At 37.6% G+C, this 19,824-nt stretch overlaps 1 protein-coding gene across 4 annotated transcripts in view; it reads left to right on the plus strand.

The window, feature by feature from the left end:
- Positions 1-17,859, plus strand: part of SPAST (spastin) — a 35,783-nt gene extending 17,924 nt beyond the window's left edge. For all 4 annotated transcript variants that reach the window (XM_068939337.1, XM_068939338.1, XM_068939339.1 and 1 more), the window contains 12 exons: positions 327-460; positions 672-765; positions 3,157-3,231; positions 5,243-5,314; positions 5,773-5,848; positions 6,440-6,531; positions 8,308-8,387; positions 9,502-9,544; positions 10,184-10,263; positions 13,309-13,379; positions 15,521-15,561; positions 16,708-17,859. In XM_068939337.1, coding sequence (XP_068795438.1) covers positions 327-460; positions 672-765; positions 3,157-3,231; positions 5,243-5,314; positions 5,773-5,848; positions 6,440-6,531; positions 8,308-8,387; positions 9,502-9,544; positions 10,184-10,263; positions 13,309-13,379; positions 15,521-15,561; positions 16,708-16,830 — 981 coding nt within the window. In that variant the 3' untranslated portion in view covers positions 16,831-17,859. The remainder of the gene's footprint in view (positions 1-326; positions 461-671; positions 766-3,156; positions 3,232-5,242; positions 5,315-5,772; positions 5,849-6,439; positions 6,532-8,307; positions 8,388-9,501; positions 9,545-10,183; positions 10,264-13,308; positions 13,380-15,520; positions 15,562-16,707) is intronic.
- The last annotated feature ends 1,965 nt before the right edge of the window (positions 17,860-19,824 follow it).

Here is a 19,824-nt window from a genome sequence, read left to right on the forward strand (position 1 = left end):
TCTTATTCCTGTAGAATACAGGAACTGTAGAGTGTTTCCCACCTGTTCTTTCACGCCCAAAGTATGCATGCACAGATTGCGCTTCAGTTGCAGTTCAATATTTAAAAAAAAAACAAAAACAGACAATTTACTACTGTAGCCTAAGATGCTGTATGTAGGGCTGAATATAACAGCATGATTTGTAGTAAAATACAGTCCCAGAATATTTGGTATTTGTTAATACATTAGATTTTACGGGAGAAAATAGTGTAGAAGAAATTAACAATATGCTTTAAAGGTATCACGTGCTTTTTCCCCCCCCCACCTCTTTCCCTCCCCACCTCAAGGCTGCTCCTAAAAACAGCAGAACAAATAAGCCTTCAACTCCTACCACTGCTGCTCGAAAAAAGAAAGACATGAAGATATTTAGAAATGTGGACAGTAATCTTGCTAATCTCATCTTGAATGAAATTGTTGATAGGTAAGTCTGAAGAAAAGTGGATTCTTCTAAGCTGATACTCAGGTACCTTCCTGAGTCCGTTTTTCATTCAATACGATCTTGTTCCTCTTGGAATGAAAAGATGCTTCAAAATGGTTCTGTATAGTCAGTCAAATGCATTAAACTAGTCAGCTGCAGCCAAAAAAAAGAGTATCTCATTGTTAGACTAATTAGTATTCAATTTCTTTGTTAGTGGGCCAGCTGTCAAATTTGATGATATTGCTGGGCAGGAACTGGCTAAGCAAGCTTTGCAAGAAATTGTTATCCTTCCTTCTCTTAGACCTGAGGTAAGCAATTGAGTATTGTTATCATTCTGTGATAGAATCAAAGAAATGTACTGTACTTCACAAATAAAGTGGTGATTCTTGAATCCTATCCGTGCTGCTTTTGGTTGCTTTCAATAGCTGTGTGGTGATAGTCTCCTTGAAAAAGGAGGACGAAGACCATGCGTGTTAAAATACTGCCATGAAAGTCTTAGTCTTCTGGTTAGTCAGTGTAGGAAAAAGTAACTGAGGCAGTAGCTTTCTTTTTTAAAAAAAAAAAAAAAATTGAAAATTATTGAGGCTGACTGTTCCAGATGATATTCAGCCAACTTTGGATGGAAATGTAGGAGAGAAAGCTCAGAGTTGGAAGAGCGAAACAGATGAGACTGTAGAAGTTAAGTTATGATATAATCTGGAAAATATTAAGTGGGTAGTGTGGTCGTATTCTCTGGGTGGTGTTTAGATACTCTGAACAATCTGTTGGCAACAGGGAAGTGTGGTGGTCAACAAGCAAGTACATTCAGGTGTGTAACATTTGGGAGTGGATTTAGTCTTTATTGGACTTGATGGAAATTGGATATTCAGGCTTCTGCTAGGCTCAGATCTGGTTGACATTACAGTGGAATTTTATGAGCCACTTGTTTGTTTTAAATTAGTTGTCTTCTGAAGGTACTGGACTTGCTAGAAACTTTGGCAGAAACTCTGTGCAGGTTTGTGTGTGGGTTGTGTGTGTGTGATACTGGCTGGTGATTGGAGTTGCTTCGTGGTCTTCCAGTTTCCTTTAATACAGTTTCTGGCTTTGAAAGGTGGCAGAAGAAAACCCAGTCCTAGTATAGCATCACAGAAATACTAGGCTTGATGAAAGCAAAGCTTTGGCGTCAAGTATGCATGAAAATGTTTAGGCTTTGTATCTCAGTAATAAATGGCAGTTGCAGTTGAGCTATGTAGGGAACGACCAAAGTGACAGTGAGTTGAGGATTTGGTCTGGAATGCTTGAAAATGGTGAAACTTCCAGATGATGATTCTGAACAAGATGAGTCAGGCAGGAGTTGCACATGATAGTATAGCTTGAAAGCGGAAACACTTGAGCAGTGTAATTATTCAGGTTAAAATCCTGCAATGAATTTGGAGTGTAAGTGGTATGTATTAGAGCAAAGAATCGTAACTGTTATGTGATAACTGTGATAACTGTTTTTTTAGGAATCAGGCATAACCAAAATGTTGTGAAAGCCGAAATACTAGAAAAAATGCATGTTGATCACCTTACAGACAGGGTAACTTTGTAGTGCAGCCATTTCTGATAACGCAGTGCCTGCTGGCAATGGTGTTTAGACATGGTTTATATCAGTGATTCTTGACTATTCCAATTTTATGCTAAGGAATTATTGGAAGTTAGAATGGAGGGGTAAGCATGAGGTCCATAAATGGAACTGTAAAAGTTTCCAGAAAGTGCTAAGATAAAGCACTGGAGATAAGAGAGACTTTTTTTTTTTTTTTTTTAATTTGGGGGAGAGAGAGAGAGATCAATGAGAGTTTGTAGATTTGGTTGCCATAATGCCAGATATGATTGGTGCAACTTTATATGATGTCAAAGAAATAAAATGCAAAATGAGAGGGAGGAGGTTATCAGCGGTAAAAGGGAATTTGGAGGGAGCAGGTAGTAATTGAGTAATATTTCAAATAGTCTTGGGCTAAAACTTAAGTTTCATTAAAAAAGAATTGAGGAAGATGAAATTTTCTCTTCCATATGGAGTTAGTAGGGGACATTGCTGCTGAGTTCTGTCCTACACATGTGTGCATGTATGTGCTACTATTTTTTTTAACCTTGAATTTGATGCTTTAGACTTGATAGACTAGTCTGTCTTGAGGCATATGTTACGGCCTTTTATTCTCCTTTCACAGTACATCTATGCACAGAATGATAATCGCTTAAATTAACTAGTGTGTGGGGAAACAATAGTGACATGTGCATTAGCTCAAGTTAGTAGTGGAAAGTACAAATCTCTAAGAGCCTGTACATTTGTAGCACTGTTACTATTGCTGTTGATGCTATTTAGTGAAACACAGCTCAATCTTAAGCCATTTTCTTACAAAGGTAAATAAAAATTGTATTGTTGTTGTTGCCTCTTTTTTTTTTTTTTGTTTTGTTCCTGGAGTAACTTATTTTTCTTCTCCAAGTACAGTTGGTTGAAGCAGATTATGATTCTAAGAACCAGGTCAATTGGTGGCTGTTAATGGTGGCAAGGCCTTGGAAGAGATTTTAGGATTTCCTTAGTATTTAATCAAAAGCAGAATAAGATTTTTACACTTTACAAAAAATTTACTAACATGAGTCCAAGTAATAAGTCCAAGTGTACACATACTAGGTTTGTAGCAGTTTAACTCTTTGAAGGTAATTTATGATGTATTTTTCAGTTATTTACAGGACTTAGAGCTCCTGCACGTGGACTATTGCTGTTCGGCCCACCAGGAAATGGGAAGACAATGTTGGTGAGAAAACTACTGCATGCATGAGTAGATGGGCATAAGATAAAACCATGAATGGTGGCTTTCGGTATCTCTGAACTTCAGTGTTTTTTAGCAGTGTTTTATGTGGCACAGTTCTGAGCAAACGCTAATAAGTAGATGGCTTTGTTCATACATAACTATTCTTCAACAAGTTTATTTTATGGAAGAAGTTGATTATTTTCTGTTTCAGCGGGAAAGCTTGTCAGTACAATATCTGCACATTATGCTGTAAATGAGGTTGGAGCTATTTTTGGAGCTGTGTTTGTTGTAAAGAAACATAGTGTGCGTGCACGTATCTGAATGCCCATACCTTTTGGACACGTTTTGCTTACATTCTCGAAAACCTGAAGTGCATTGCAACACTGGAGAATCTTCTTGACTATGATGAGGTTAGGGTAAGCTCACTGTGGCTTGTGCTGGAGAATTCCCAACCGTGGAGGAATGAAGGTGACTTTGAAACGGTTGAGGTCAGTAGAACTGAGATGAGATTCTCTAACTGGGCACTTCAGCCTTTTAACAGTGAGAAGATTCTTGGTAATAAATATGGATGTTGTAATAATGAGCTATAAACTCTTCCTGTGTGTTATGATTTCAATTTGATTTGAAAATACAAAGTTGTTCTTAACTGTAAGTGATTTTTTTGGGGGGGGGGGCAAACTGCTAAGCTATTCTTGAATTAATTTTCTTTAATATCACAAATAGTATTTTAAAACTTAAATTAAGTCCAGGTTTTTCTTTTTGGAGAAAGAAGTAGCATGGTAAATTGTTCGTGTACATCAACTATTAGTCAAAATCCACTAAAATATGCTAGAAATGTAGGGTTTTTTTTTTTTTTTTTTTGGAACTGGGGAGGCTGCACAGGCGCAAGAAAGGGGTTTCCATCTTTCTTCCACGCTGCTGTGCAGGAAACATGAGTGCTCTAGGACTGTCTGGCTTCTTGTTTTCTCAGCCTGATGTGCCAGGTTCAGAGAACGAGAGCGAAATGGCTGTGCAGCAGCCGGGAGCCTTGCAGTCCTCCTTCATCATGTGACGTGGCTGCAGCTGCACGGTCCCTTGGCTCATAGTGGAGCTGGGTCAGCTCAGAAGCACGTGAGCCTGAACGCTACAGCTCACTAAGGACCATCTGTTTTTGTTTTATCTGCTGGAATATAATGGCTAATCGCTAACATTTATGATTTTCTCGTCGTACAGGTGTTTTTATTACTTCTTGAATACGCTGAAACTGTAGTGAGGGTATTCTGTGCAAGTGTTTTGGCTGAACTGATTCTTTTCCCTAGCTTTTCTCTGAAAAGAGCCTTCATAAAGAAGAAGGTGAAATTGTTGATGCAATTTGATCCAATTGCCACCCTAAATTATCACACTAAATGAATTTTAACTGTTTTAAATGTCTGCTCAATACATTTTGAGAGGCGTTGGAGATTTATATTCTTCAGTGAGCAAGTTGTAGTTGGTCACGGAGTTGTTGTGATTAGAAAAATAAAAGGGAGCCTGGAAACTTCTCTAGTGATTGAACCACTTACCCATTTCTATTTGTAAGTGGCCTGTATAGAAGTTTCCTGTAACATCTGCAAGGTGTTCCCTTTGAAGGAAAAGGGTTTTTCTGTCTTCGTTCAGGACGTGAATGACAGCTTCAGAAGCAGAGGGGTTTGTGGGTTTGAAAATCATAATCTGAAATACCTGGTTGCAAACTGTCTCAACAGTCTTCAGATAGTAATCAATGGGTAACATTGTATTTCTCAGTATATGCAACATACAACAGGTGTGCTTTTGACCTTTGAGAATGGAAGCACCTTTCAGTACTGCGTTTAGAAGAATTTGGAGGGCGTATGGAAATATATCTATGTAGGGTTTTGATTTAGCCAAACTGTGTCAATATAGCTGTTTGCTTTTCCACATAGTGTGCTTTTACGTGAAATCTATTTTAAACTTTTTTCAAAAAAAACCAACCTATCGTCAATCTGACATTTAAAAAGTGTTCTTTTTTCCCTTCCAGGCCAAAGCAGTTGCTGCAGAATCAAATGCTACTTTCTTTAACATAAGTGCCGCAAGCCTAACTTCAAAATACGTAAGTAGCAACTGTAAATTATGCTAATCTGAAAACACAAATATTATAATTGGTGCTTAAGAAGACCAGCAACTTTAGTTGAGTCTGTGGTGAGCTGTTTGCTCAAAATTGTAGAATAGTGGCTGGTAAAGTCAAAATTTTCTTTTGTGCTTGTGATACCTTAATGTCAAGAGCTTTTTCAGTTCAGGATAACCCTAGCTGTCATATAGACAAGTGCTTGTGGGTCTTTTCTTCTCCATGAAAAAGTAAAGGAATGGGGTGCCTAAGCTCCCTTTGATATATAAGCACCAAACTCTTTGCCAGTCTCAACTGCAATCACTAGTGAAGTTGTAAGGTTTCTTTTGAGACTGAAATACTGCTGCCTTCTGTGATACTGAACTGGTGGTAATGTAACTGAGAGTGTAAGAATGGATTGAGTATTAGTGTTTGTAAGCAACTTTTCCTGCGTGTTGTTTTAGGTGGGTGAAGGGGAGAAACTGGTGCGGGCTCTATTTGCAGTAGCCAGAGAACTTCAGCCTTCTATAATTTTTATAGGTAAGACTTCAAATGCTGTTGACTTCCTGTGTTTTTTCTTAAACATTTAGACTTTCTTAATTAGAGTCAGGTAAACCTCTTTGGGTAATTCTGCAGTTCAGAGCAAGAAAGGTGTCCCAGTCTCAGTGATAACTGGCAGGCTAATCAGTAGTTCCATATAGACGGTGTGTTAACTTTGTATTCTGTTACCCAGTTGGTGATAATTAGCAGAAGAAATGCCCTCAAAAAACACACGTGCTATATTACCTCTACAGAGCAAGTCCACTTTTATATTGAACTTGAAACATGGAATTGGATTTTGGTTGTCCTGAGCGCAGTTTATTATCCAACAGGACTTTTTTTCTATTATCTATGATTAGTAATATATATTTAAAGGACAACACATGGTAGCGTGAAAAATCAATTTGGAATACTGTAGAGGCTTTTTTAACTTTACTAAGATCTGTCTGTCTCCTGGGCATGGACGATCTGAACTCTCTTGGTGGGGCCCTGTGTTAGCAAAGTAATTTAGGCAAATATGAGAGCTTTAATCTTGCAAGCCTAACGAAGATTTGTAAAGCAACTGTGTGTTTTTTTTTTTTTTTTTTTTAGATGAAGTTGATAGCCTTTTGTGTGAAAGAAGAGAGGGTGAGCATGATGCTAGCAGACGTCTAAAAACAGAATTTTTAATAGAATTTGATGGTGTAAGTATCTAGTCTTGGGTATTGTTTGATGTGGCTGAATTGGCTAATGTAGTGGGTGCCAGTACAAGCCGCAAATGAAGCGCAAATAGGATTTGGCTGTTCAGGCGTTAGTTCTGTCTGTCTCTCTTTTTTTTCCTCCTTCTTTTCTCTCTTGGTTAGCAAATAGCTTTTTTTTTTTTTTTTTAATTGTTGTTCATTTTCTCACCTGTTAACTGCAGTATTCTGGAAAACTCAGTGTAGAGTGAAAGGTAACAGTCAGTAATTTGGAGATGAGCTGAAATGGTGGACTGCTTGGACAGAGAAGAGAAAAAAGGATAACAAATAGCAATAATAAAAGAGCTATGAGAACAAATGTTCTCATAGGGCAAGGGGGACACTTGTGGATTGATCAGTTAAATCCTTGTTTGCATCTGCACGTTTTGGTGAAGTAAATCTCTTCACTCTGGCAAAGTGAAAGTACGTTAAATGGCTTTTCACAGTGTCTTTTCTTTAATTGAGGGATAAGTCTCAAAAGCATACCCTTTGTCAAGGGATGATATGAAACTTGAGGGGGATTTCAAACAGATTAGTTCTGATCGTTAGTTTACACAGATCTGACGCACAGGAAGGATTCATCTCTGTTAGTATGCTTTTTATTGAGCTATTGATTTTTTTTTTTTTTTCTTTGCATCCCAACCCAGAGATGGCAGGATACAAAGAATAACGTAACACACATCCAATACCCAGGTAAAGGAACTGGGTATTTAGGTTTCATGGTTGTGTGGTGGAAGAACAAATGAAAATAAAATTTTTTTCTTTCTGTCAGATTGCACTGTATGTGGAAGTGTTAGCATCGCTGTGTGGCACAGTGATGGAGAAAGAGTAGTGGGGTACAGAAGGAGAAGATGACCATGTCAAAATTGGGAGAAACTTCTCCAGAGTGAGATGAATCAAGATGAATAACGCAACGTGACAGTGATATGCAGAAATAAGTCTTATCCCTTCTCCTCTCCCCTCTATTTTTTTATAAAATTAAGGGGGGAAAATTAGACATAGTAAGTTAGAAAATTTAAAATCAAGATATAACTCTTATACAATTCTTTTGTGCAACTTATTGCTGTCTTTGTGTGTCTGAAGATTTAGCAAGTCCATGAGGGATTTGATACGAGATGAATTATGAAAAGTCTCTGATACCCTTATGTTTTTTCTGTAGTTCAGAAGCTGTAAGCCTCCATAATCTTTGACATAAACGAAGTCTTGTAATTGAGTGAATTGGGGGTAATAATCTACAGCAGTATACTATTGAATAACTACTCATTTTGATTACTAGCTTTTGGCAAGACCTGTATCAGATGAATCTCTGATCTGGTTTAGTGGTTCTGACTGAGCCTTAGCCCAAAGTTTTGATTCCCTTATTCTCTTCAGGCTTCAAAACAATGTTGGGTATTAAAACCCACAACAAAAAAAGTCTCTTGCTTTTTTAAATGTAACTATTTCTAAATGGCTAAACTTTTGAATACTTCTGCCGTTTTTCTCCAACACTGCAAAGTGTAATTGCAGAGCAGCATTTCTGCTCTTGCAAGACTTTTCAGGGAACATACCTGGACATCAGGTGCCTGGAGCTGGTGGGGAAGGAAGTAAATATAGGTTGTAAACTTTTTCTTAAATTGTATTTAAAACAAATATGAATGCTTTAAAGTAAGATTCCATCAATGCACTGAAAGCATGGCAAATCTTTAACTGGTTTTGCTTCGTTATTACTTGATATAAACCGAAAGCTGCCCTCCGACATTATAGGTGCAGTCTTCTGGAGAAGACAGAATACTCGTGATGGGAGCAACCAACAGGCCACAGGAGCTTGATGATGCTGTTCTCAGGTATCAAAATGTCTGTTCCTTTGTTTGAATACAAGAATATGATGTTTGTTATGAACAGCACGTTTTGATGCTTAGTGTCTGGTTGGTTTAAATTTTGGACTATGTGGCAAAAGTTGTTTAGCAATGTTAAAATTTAACTTCTCAAAGAGGTGCCCCTCTTTCTTCTCTTGGGATACCTGTGCGCAAGCATAATGGCCTTGGAATCGTCTGAAACAGTAGTGCCTGGTAAGACCAGGTCAACGTTTCATAACCCTTTTGTCTTATGCGTTACTGCTTTTACTATTTGGATCTTAATGGCAGATTAAAGGAAGAAGTTTGACCAATGAAATCTAGTATTGCTGCTCTGAATATTGGACTTCTGCGATTACATGCATGCGGTGGCACGTCCCATGCACTTGTGTTCTTGTACAGTGAAGAGATGCTTCATTTTGTTGCTAATAGGAAAGATATTTCTGCCTTTGGAGTATTTTCCTATCTGGAAAGAGTTTCATGACCTTTTTAAGAGTAAGGTGTCGCTACTGGCTCATGCATGTTGTGGTTTTTTTTTTTTTTTTTAAGGTAAATCTGTTGTGTTGTTCCCTAGAGTTCGACGCAAGTGAAATTTTGACATATTTATCAAGCCAAACATTATCTTTATGTGGACTACAAAAATGTGTTAGCTTGGCCACAGACAGTGCTCCCTAGAAAAACTTTAGCCATTCCAATGGGGAGAAAAGTCTAACCACATAATACAGTCACTTAATGCAAGTACAGATAATGAGAAGGTTGTCACGTACACTTTAAGCTCCACTGCTGTCTGACTTAGGCTACTGCGAAGAGGAAAGAGCAGCCAACTCTACCAACAGTAGAGGTAGTCTCAGCTACCTCTTGTTTTCATGTGTCCACTGTAATGGGATTAGTGAGAGTAATATCTGTTATATCCTATAGTTTCATACTCAACAATATTTGCTGTGAACGCAATTGGTTTTGTTGCTACTGATCCGTATCATATCCAGGTCAGATGCCTCATCTAGTGGTGAGAGGCCACACTTCGAAAGTTTTTTCTAAGACCGTTCTAGGATTTTTTTTTTTCTTTCTTAATCGTTTCTGACGGATCTTTTTGTTTCGTTTTAAGGCGATTCACCAAACGGGTGTATGTATCTTTACCAAATGAGGAGGTAAGTATTGGTTTGCATGCATTTTCTTCAATTCAAGATCAGTTTTGTAAAATGCAATAAACCCTATTTTTATAGGCTGTTCTTAACTTGCCCTAGTGGATGATTACAACTAACAATCTGGTGAATTAACTGCTGACCCAGCTTGACCGTATAAACTGTGCTTTAATTCTCATGACTGTCTTAAGCTGTTACATTTTGATATGCTTACTAGTAGTAAATCTGGTAGTAACTGCTCCATGTTTCTTAGTTAGTGAGGCATTGCTTATACACCAGCAGGCACAGACAAGTCTGGAGTAGGGTCTGCAGGAGCTGGCTTGGCTGATTAAGAAAGCTACTTTCTTCTTTTGCAAGAAGCAGTCTCTAAAGTTCTTCAGCTGAACATCAGATTAGGGCTTTTGATGAGGATTCTAGTGTATTTAGTGCCTGTTTAGGACTAGTTGGACCCTTGATCTAATTATCAAATCTCTCTCTTCCTCGCAAGAAATTATCATATATAATCTAATAACAAGCTTTACAGGCAAGTTCAAACTAGTGAGGCACAAAACCTAACCTGATGAACGTGTTGTTCTGTTGTTACAATAGAATTTAAAAAGTATATCATAACAATGAAATTTTCATCTGATAAACTTATCTTTTCAGACAAGATTGATTTTGCTAAAAAATCTCTTAAGCAAGCAAGGAAGTCCATTAACCCAAAAAGAGCTGGCCCAACTAGCTAGGTGAGTACTTTATAACTATAACTAAATTAATATACTCTTCTACTGCATTAATTCAAAGTATTTTGTTAGCTCTAAATATAACTAATGTTAATCATTAGATAGTGACAAAATTTACTGAAAATGAATTGCATGCATTTGAGGAAGACATTAGAAAAATGTTTTCTTGTCAGACCACATGAAAGTGTTGTTCCTATATGCTTTTATATAAAAGGCTGTGTTTTTTTGCCTGCCCTCCTCTCCCACCCAGGTCTGTTGTTGGAACCTGTTCCTCTGTGCTTTTCTTTCTGAGGAGGCGGTGAGATGTTTCTCCCCACCCATGCCCCAGGCAAGCTAGCTCTCTTCACTGATGCCAAAAGACAGTACCAATTTTTGCACTTGGCATGCCTTTTGAATAAGGAACAAGCTTGTTTGTTTTTCCTGCTTGGCCGTTGCTGGGTTGTTTGAAGATATTACCAGCGTAGAGTAGCAAGCATTGGTTAAATGCGATTCTTCCCAGTATCTTATCCAGATTCTTGTATTTGGTTTGAAAAGTATTGGTTAAATGCCCTTCTCTATTGTGAAACTAAGCTGTTCTTGGTTTTCGTTATTAAGATTGATAGAATGCTACTATGTACCATCCTCAGAGACTAAGTGCCTGCTTTTCCCACACAGCTTTTGTAATGGGTATGGAGGAAGCTAGACTGAAAAGCCGGTAAAGTGCCTAGGGCAGGAAGGAGTGAAGAAAACTGAGTGTGAGATATCAAAAATGTTCAAGTGGCTGTAGTTCAGTCTTTTGTTCCATTTGTGGTGGCATAGAAGAAGTGAATATGCTGTTGGATGTGGCATTTGTCCATCTCTTCATGTCAGTAGCATTACAGAAATTGGCTGTATAACCCAAATGAAGAAATCCTCTCTGTACTTGAAAGAGGCTAGCTCAGGCCATTTGTAGGCTGCTGCAATAGCAAACTGAAGGAAAAAGTCATTGATTTGGATTCTAAATGCAGATTTATGCACCAAAATACAAGAACAACATAAGCACATAATTTTCAAAGAGCTTATCCAAAATACCGAAGTTGAGGGCGCTTCTTCATCTGCCATCTTTCTTTGTTAAACGCTAATGTCTCTCTGACCATACTTTTATCATTTTGTGAACTTTTTCTCCTCCACAACTTTTTCTAAAAACTGTAATGCAATCAATTATCTCTGGAAGACTGAGCAATGAATCTTTTGCTGTAGCCAACCACTGTTCTACACAGCTGGGTGGTTTTTTGTTAAGTTTTTCTGCAGGTAACCCTTACTTCTACTTTTTGCAAGTTTTGGAAGCATATATTGGTGGCTTTTTGTTTCAGTGGAGAATTTCTTTAATATTAAAGTATTGTGGTGTTTAGCTTGGAAAATAAATCTAAAAAAAAAGCTCCCACAGAGCAGGGGTCCTTGCTTTGATTTCTTTCCTATAGATCATCCAAATTCTCAGAATCATACGTCTGCCTGTCATATCCTAAAGGAACAACAAATAGCAATTTATCTTGCTTTCAGTTCACTTATGTTTTTTGTGTGTGTGTTTTATCAATTGAACTTCGAATATGCAAACTACTGTCGTTGCTGGATCCTCTCCTGTGGGATCCTGAACAGATCACTGACAAATTAAAACAACCACCATAACTATGACAATTTAAATAATCCATAATAAACCACCTATTCATTGAAGAACAGCTGGCTTAAGCTAAACCCGACTGAAGAGCTGCTGTTTAGGCACTCTGAAGAAGTATAACATGCCATTTCTCATCCTTGTTCTGAAAGTATGCAAATGTTGTCTGAACGGAATAAAGCTTTAGAATATTACCTGATTTTTGGTATAGAGCGCAAACTGAGAGGAGTAAACGTCTGACACAGGCATGCACGCACCTCCCTTCCAATTTGTGGAACCCGTTTTTTCTGAATAAGGACTTTCCCACTCTTTCTTCATTTCCGAGCTGAAATATATTTGTTCTCATTTGAAGCTAAATATGAAAAATGTTTAGGCTTCTGCAGATGAATACTGAGGCTGTGGCTCAGCCTGTTGCAGCCAGATCGAGTCCCTCACTTTGATCTCAGTTGTTAGCATTTCCAGTGTTAGGCTTTGATCTTAACTTTGGAATCAGTGAGTCAGACCTAGGAGTGTTAGAAACCTGTTTTCCACGTATAAACTATAGACTGTTTCAGTATTCTGATTAAAATGCGGATTGCAAATTCTGAAAAGCTCACAGTTGATGAAAACCAAACTTTGAGAAGCTTACCAAGTGCTTTAAGGGCCTGTTAGCAAATCTTCAAAACGTTATATAAAAAAAAGCACCTTTCCAGCAGAAATAATGCTGTCTGTACTGTAACCTGCTAAGTAAAGTGGTGCTGCATTGTTTTTTAGGTTTGTAGTTACTTCTTATTGAAGTAGAATGTTGTACTGCCTTGAAGCCCAATAGTTAAGTACTTTCCATAAATGACACACTAGGCAGCTATCATTTTCAAATTCAGGTTATCCTGTTTGATTTTTAGTAGTATTTGTATGTTTTCACTTTTTCTGGCTCCAGTGTCGACAAATGATGCATATTGCTTGTTTTAGTCGGAAAACTGATCATGTGATCTGATCCCAGCAAGTGCATGTGGTATTGGATTCTAATTGTATTGACTGGGTTGAAAGACTACAGGACGGATGAGTTTCTGCTTTAATATTAACCTATGACAATTGATGACCAATGGTAGGGCATTTTTATAATAGAAACAGTAATGTGATTGAGATTAACCTTCCTCTACAGATCCTAGTTGGTTGCTATCTTTTTACCTTTCCTAGCGTATTACGTAGGACTTGAGTATTTGTGTTTAAATTTGATCTGGAAAAGACTTCTAAATATACATCACTTAGGTCAAATGCACTTCTGATGTATTAAAATTGCAGAATGACATATGAATGGTATTTCTTGTTGATTAAGTAACATTTTGATCATCTGCTGTTGATCAAGAGAAGAGACTTTAATCTCTTTTTTGCTTCCTTGCCCCTCTACCCTTTTTTTTTTTTTTCTTCACTTCGCAAAGAATGACAGATGGGTACTCTGGAAGTGATTTGACTGCACTAGCAAAGGATGCAGCACTGGGTCCCATTCGAGGTAAGCGGCATAGCTTTTTATATAACTTAGAAAAAAACTCAGTGCCCTCAATATTCGATGTATATTGTATTTTCCTGCATCTTTATAAGTCTTAGACCTCTGAAATTAAGCTGTTAGTGTGGATCTTCATATGGTCTGTTCTTAATAATGGACATCTTGTATAAGCTTCATCCTATACAAAATCCTTCAGTGTTTCACCGTGTACCATTAAAAAGAAACTTTGTGTGTGTCTTAAAAGGCAAGTAGGTAGGATGAACTGTTTTGCATTGATTTGTGTGTTTTTCCTCATTACTGTGCCTATCCTAGGCTAGTTTCAGTTCTGTCTAACTTATTGCTTGACTAGCAGTCTTTGACTGTGTTACTTTCTTAATAAACGGGACAGTTCCCTTTCAAGTCCAATGGAAGGAAGTACCAAAACAGAAGTCATCTTCACTTGGCGGGGGAGATATGGTTTGAATGGCATTACTTCTTATTTATAAAGCTGCTTAATACCAGACTGGGATTCAGGTGATAACTATGACTTAAATAGTTTTAGCTATCTTTGTTCTTCCTCTGACACTTCCAGCTTTGCAAAAGAAGATTTTAACGCAAAGTGAATGCTGCTTAAAAAGAAAAAAATCCTCTGTTCTGTTTCACTAGCTAGTTAGCCTACAGTAGCCGCATCTAAAGGGGCTGCTTTTATTGAGTGGGGATCAACAGAATGATTTTTGTGGAAAAGACTGTGAAGGCTGATACTAGTTTTCTGTTTGCAGATGTACTATCCTGACATAAAGGTACTAAAGGCAGTCAGGGAGAAGTATTCTGTAATATCAATGTCTTATGTGTAAATCATTTGTTGCAGCTTTTTTAAATGGTTCAAGAGGGAGGAGAGGGGGTGTTTTTGAGGCAAAATTCTGTAAAATGTAGTTTTGAAAGCAGATGCTTGTAAGTTACTTTTTACACACTTTCTTATATAGCTACTTTTAGCTGTTGAGATAGTAAGACACCTGTCCCAAAATCCTGCATGAGAACTGGGAAAGAGCACTTACTAAATAGCTCTCACAAGAATCATGTCTCCTGAAGACTTTGAATATGTTTATTTAGAATGACTGGATTAATAATGTATGCATTTAGATAAGCAGGCTTTACTTTGCTGACAAATCACTTCCCGTGCAAGTCCATTTTGAAAAGTCTGTAAAACGTTGTGTGACTTCTTATTTCTTCCACCTGTTTCTGGCTTCCATATAAACTTTTTTAAAGAATATTCTTACTGTCAGCTTTGCCAATACTTCCTAGATTTTTTTTCTTCTTGCACACACAGAACAAAAAGTCTGCTGGGATGATAATGTAGCTGATACAAATCTGTGACATGTTGAAGGATGCAGAAATGATTAAGTCCCACCAGTACTGTGTACGGCAAGATACAAGTTTTTTTTGTCTTGCCTGATTTTACTTCTGTGTTTGGCTGATAGTACCTTTCTGTTTCATGAGAAGTATGCAGAATAGAAATTTGCAAATTTTGGAGGAGAGGAGTTGTGGGTTCCAGGATTGCAATGATGGAGGCAAGCTGTTGGGCTTGGTTACTGGTCCCCGTACTTCAAGAGGAAGGAAGTAGTTTCCCTGCTACTGTGTACTGTATCTGTGATGATGCAGAGTGAGAGTAGGCTGGCTGGGGAGCTGACAAATGGGGAGGAAGGAGGGGAAAAACACCATGGACCTTTCTGTCCAGGAGGCTGAAGTAATATGCGCAATTCTGCATGGGAATGCTGGAAGACTCCCACTTACTTGCCTTGAGGATTAGCAGTAGGTGATAGGATAATCTTTCTTTTTGTACAGTTGTGTGTGTGTTTTAGCAACGTCACCTCTGGAAGCATTGAACCCACCAAGTATAAAAGTGGGCTTATTTTGACTAGCGGAAAGAAAACTGTATTGATGAGCAGAATGTCAGATGGATTATTTTGTGGTTTTGCAGAGAGAAGAGGAATAAAAGTCCACTAGCTTTACCATATTTTAAATGGAATGTAGATGGAATATGATAAAGCAGAGAGGTATTATTTTTAGCTATGGTTGTTTTCAGATTAGAATTGCTTTTAACGTGCTTCACTTGTCAGAAGTGATTAAAGTTTTCTTACGAAACTCACTGATTTTTTCCTTTTTTACAGAACTAAAACCAGAACAAGTGAAGAATATGTCTGCCAGTGAGGTATGCTGTTCCAGCAGTTGTATTTTCCCCTTCGAGTAGGACACATGCACTCCAGAGAATTCTGAGGTCCCTTTATTTAAGCATAGTATCATATGAAATACCTAGCACAATTTTTTTTTTAGTGTTACCTTTTGGGTTTAACGCTTATTCACCGAAGAAAATTCTTTTAAAATAGTGGTTAAAGAGAAAATCTGCCCTCAAGATGTCTGAGATTCTTTGTGTAGCTTGTTGGTTATCAGGCTGTAAAGCACCTTTTCTGATAGCCAGTCTCTGCTGGTCCTGCTGGTCTGCCCAAAGTATCTGCCCAAATGTAAAAGTGTCTGCCCAAATGTATGTACAAACCTATGAAGCAAAACTTCATAGAAGTTGCCCTCTATGTTGAGTCTAGGTCATGGATTACTTCAGCTGAAAGGATTTGTTGCAGGAAAAGAGCATCTGTCATACTTTGGTGAATGCAAGTTCACCTCCAGTAACCTATAAACGCTAGCCCCAAAGAAACATGGATTCTTCTCAAATTTTAATGTTGATACTCCTTCAGCAACGAATCTGGTTGTTCCACACACTCTGGATATGGAGAAGGGCCCAAGGACATGATGGGAGTTATCGGAAACACTTGCTTGTAATCATGTTCTCTGCAAACAACTGAAAGGCGGAATCTGAAGCTAGATAATCAGGATTACTTGGCTGATAGCATGCTATGTGCTGAATACAATTTGGGGTGAAGGCTGGGAGGAGGGGAGCACTTCAGTGCCTTACTCTCCTGGTGTGTAGAGATAAAACTTGTCGAAGACTTATTATTCTTATAGCTTCTGGGGGGGAAAAAAAAAAAAAACTGTAAACGATGCCCTACTATTTACTCAGACCAGTGCCCTCATAGGCGCTGGCTTGCACCACCTAGTGGAAGGAAGCTGTAACCCCATCTCGTGTGCTACTGTGCAACAGGCAGAAGTTACCTTTGCCAAGTATGTTAGTTTATAATAAAATGGTAAGTACTGATAAGCGTTAAATTGAAAGAGACTCTTGCATCAGACCAGATGAAGCACCCCTAGAACATACTTCTTTAGAAGTGAATGTTGAAGTAGTTCTTGAATAAACGAAAGTACATAAACCCGCTCGTGATCCTGATGTCTTTCTCTTTTTGTCTAGATGAGGAATATCAAACTATCAGATTTCACTGAGTCTTTGAAGAAGATAAAGCGCAGTTTGAGCCCTCAGACTCTGGAGGCATACATTCGCTGGAACAAAGATTTTGGAGATACTACAGTGTGAAACACTATTTAAAGTGAGACAAAGTGCTGCCTAAAGAGCAGTTGGTACTGACTACTGGAAAGCAGCCAGAGTTTACAGGACTTTACAGATCTTTAAGTATCTGCACTAAAACTTGAGATTAAGAAAAAAAATATACAATGTGAAAAGCATTCATCAAGGCCTCCTTGCCTTTTAGTCAGGATTTACACACTGTAAGTAAGAGCACAATAAGACTTGGGATAAGATTCTTAGCAATCCGATCTTAGTTTGAACAGTAATTTCTGTATTTTGTTTCAGCTAGAAGGCTGTGATGATATTAATTGTGGGAAAACCTGTTCCCTAAGTTTGGGGGGGGGGGGGGGGAACTTGTTTAATTTTGCCATGACATTGATGTCTGGCTTTCATTCTGATAATTACTAACTTATAATTGGAATTTTGTAAACTTTGGTTCAGTTTTTGACTTTTTTTTTATCCTTAATGTGCCAAATAAATAATTTCCCTATGCAAAGGGGAAGAAGAGCATTGGGGAATTATGATTATTAAAAGGTACAAAGCAGCTGGTCTGTTATTATATGTCTTTTTGTTTAGTTGTAATGTGACAGCATTGTTCACAGGATAGTTTTTTTTAAAAAGACCTTTGGTAGCAGACCAGCAAAAACCTGATAAAACCAATTGAAAGGTTAAAGCAAACAAACAAAAAGACTAAATAAAATAGACTAAGATATTCATTTATTGGCAGTATTTTCTCTTAATGCATTTTGTAATGCTTCCATTGGTAGAATGTTAGCTTATGCTTATGGTGTATAACTTAAAGCCCAGCTGATGTTTGAGAGAGTAAGTGATGCTAATTGTCAAGTTTCAGAAATGAAGTGTTTCGACTCTGTATTTTGGTCTGTTTACAATAATTGAAAGTAAAATTTCCATTGTGATCACTTTTTAATCTGCACATGTGAGCATTAAAATAAGAGGCTACGTGTTTAATAACTGGCACACGTTAATGTTTTTATAGCTTTCGTATGTTTTGGTTTATATATTAAAGTATGAAACAGACTCAGCTGATCTGCTTTTTTAAAAATAACTGCATCTTCGTACAAATATTTGGATTTTTATTATAAATGACAAGCTAGTAAAAAACACTGATGTGATAGCCTTTAAATACTATAATAAAGGGAAACGTTTTTTGCCTTTACTTCTTAAAGGCTGACACTTTAATTCGTGTAGAATTTGTAAACAAACATTAAGCTGTTTGCAAGACAGAATACTAGTTCCTCATGTTAGAAAAGTTTTTTTTTAAAAGGGCAACTCTCCCACATTCGTGATATTATACAGTTGCATATTGTTTACAGTTCTTTTAAGTAACTTGATATATATATTTTGTTCTTGGTCTTAACATAAAATTCCTAATTTTTCATTTAACTTATATTTTTCCACTAGTAGGAGTAAATTTTCAGTACTTCTGGGACTACTAATCTGATAATTGATTTATATATATTAAAAAAATAGATGGTGTGTGTATGTGTGTATTGCTGTATACATATATACACACACACGTACACCCTAGCTGATGCAGTGTCAGTGTAATAATACCATGAGAAGATTCTGTGTGCTGCATGGTATTGGGAACTAAATAGCAGAAGCTGTGTCACTTTTTGACACTCAGATGCAATATGTTTGGGATTCTGGTTTTTTGAACCAGAGGTGCTTTTAACTGATCTTAACATTAGAAGTAATGAAATAAGTTTTTGTTACACTAGTATGCCTTTGAAATAGTCTAACCAAACCACTTCTAGCCTTCAATAGTGTGACTTTCTCAAATGTATGTCCAATATAATTGAAGCATGTGATGTCTGGTCCTCTGATTCACCTTCCTGGAGAAGTCAGAAATACTAAAAGATTTCAGTCTTTTAAATCTCTCTTTTTGTTTGCTTTGCCTTACTTCTGCCTTCAGTAGAGCGTTTCTGTTGTTGGAGGTTCCTGGCTGACTTGATCAATTTCTGTCATAGACTTCATAGCTAAGCATGAATATCATTTTATCTGCTCAGTCACTTAACACCTAAAAAAGGCTGCCTGTCTTTCTGTTCACAAGGCACGTAAACTTCCTTGAGATCCTTTGCAAATGAGAACTTTGGGAACATTTCTGGTTGCAAATGTTCCCAAATAGTACTTGTCATCAAATTCACCTTTCCTCTGCTAAGTTTTGAGGAAGGTACTCATATTTAATTCAAAGACATTCCTATTGGCATGTGGTATTTACGTGAGACTTAGAGGTAGAACTTCCCCATCTGCTAAAACGCCACCAGTATGCAGCACAAAGGGTTAGAAGTCTGAGCTGCTGCTTTGGAAACAAAAAGGGCTAGGCCTTTTGCTTATTTGTACAACCAGTTAAGGTCAACGGAGTGTTAGTTTTTGGGTTTTTTTTGTTCTGCCCTGAATATTTTCTGTCTCAAGTATGAACCAAAGCTCTCTGCGTGACTTTCGGATACTGTAATAACAACTTAATTTTGTTCTACAACATCAGTTTGCCCTACAGCTGCTCTTTTTTTTGCTCATGGCCTACTTCCATTTGGTTCACAGATCACCTTTAAATTTCCTTAAGACTACTTGCTGAATAGTTTCTTTTAAGAATGATTCTGTTCCCCTCAAGGTGTTATCTCATCTTCTGGCTGATATATCCATGACCAAAGTTTACCAAGATGCTTTTGAGACAGCTTGCAAAGTAAATAAGTAATTTCTTAGGTAACGTATACTGAGTAGGTCTCAGCTCAGTCATTTTCATCTACTCATTGGATTAATTATGTATATAAAAGCAGGGTTTTTTTGGTTTTAATATGATCTGTATTTCCCAGATCTGTGCTATTTTGTATACAACCTTGCAACTCTGTTTGCCATAAAATCAGATGATGATCTTCCACAGTATCATGAATTAGGAGAGGATAAGCAGGACAGCAGCTTGGATGCTTTTTTACCTTTGCAAAGATCAGGGTTGCATTAGCCCTCTAAACTGCCCCCCACCCC

Source organism: Struthio camelus, chromosome 3, assembly GCF_040807025.1.
Source record: "Struthio camelus isolate bStrCam1 chromosome 3, bStrCam1.hap1, whole genome shotgun sequence".
NCBI lineage: Eukaryota > Metazoa > Chordata > Aves > Struthioniformes > Struthionidae > Struthio > Struthio camelus.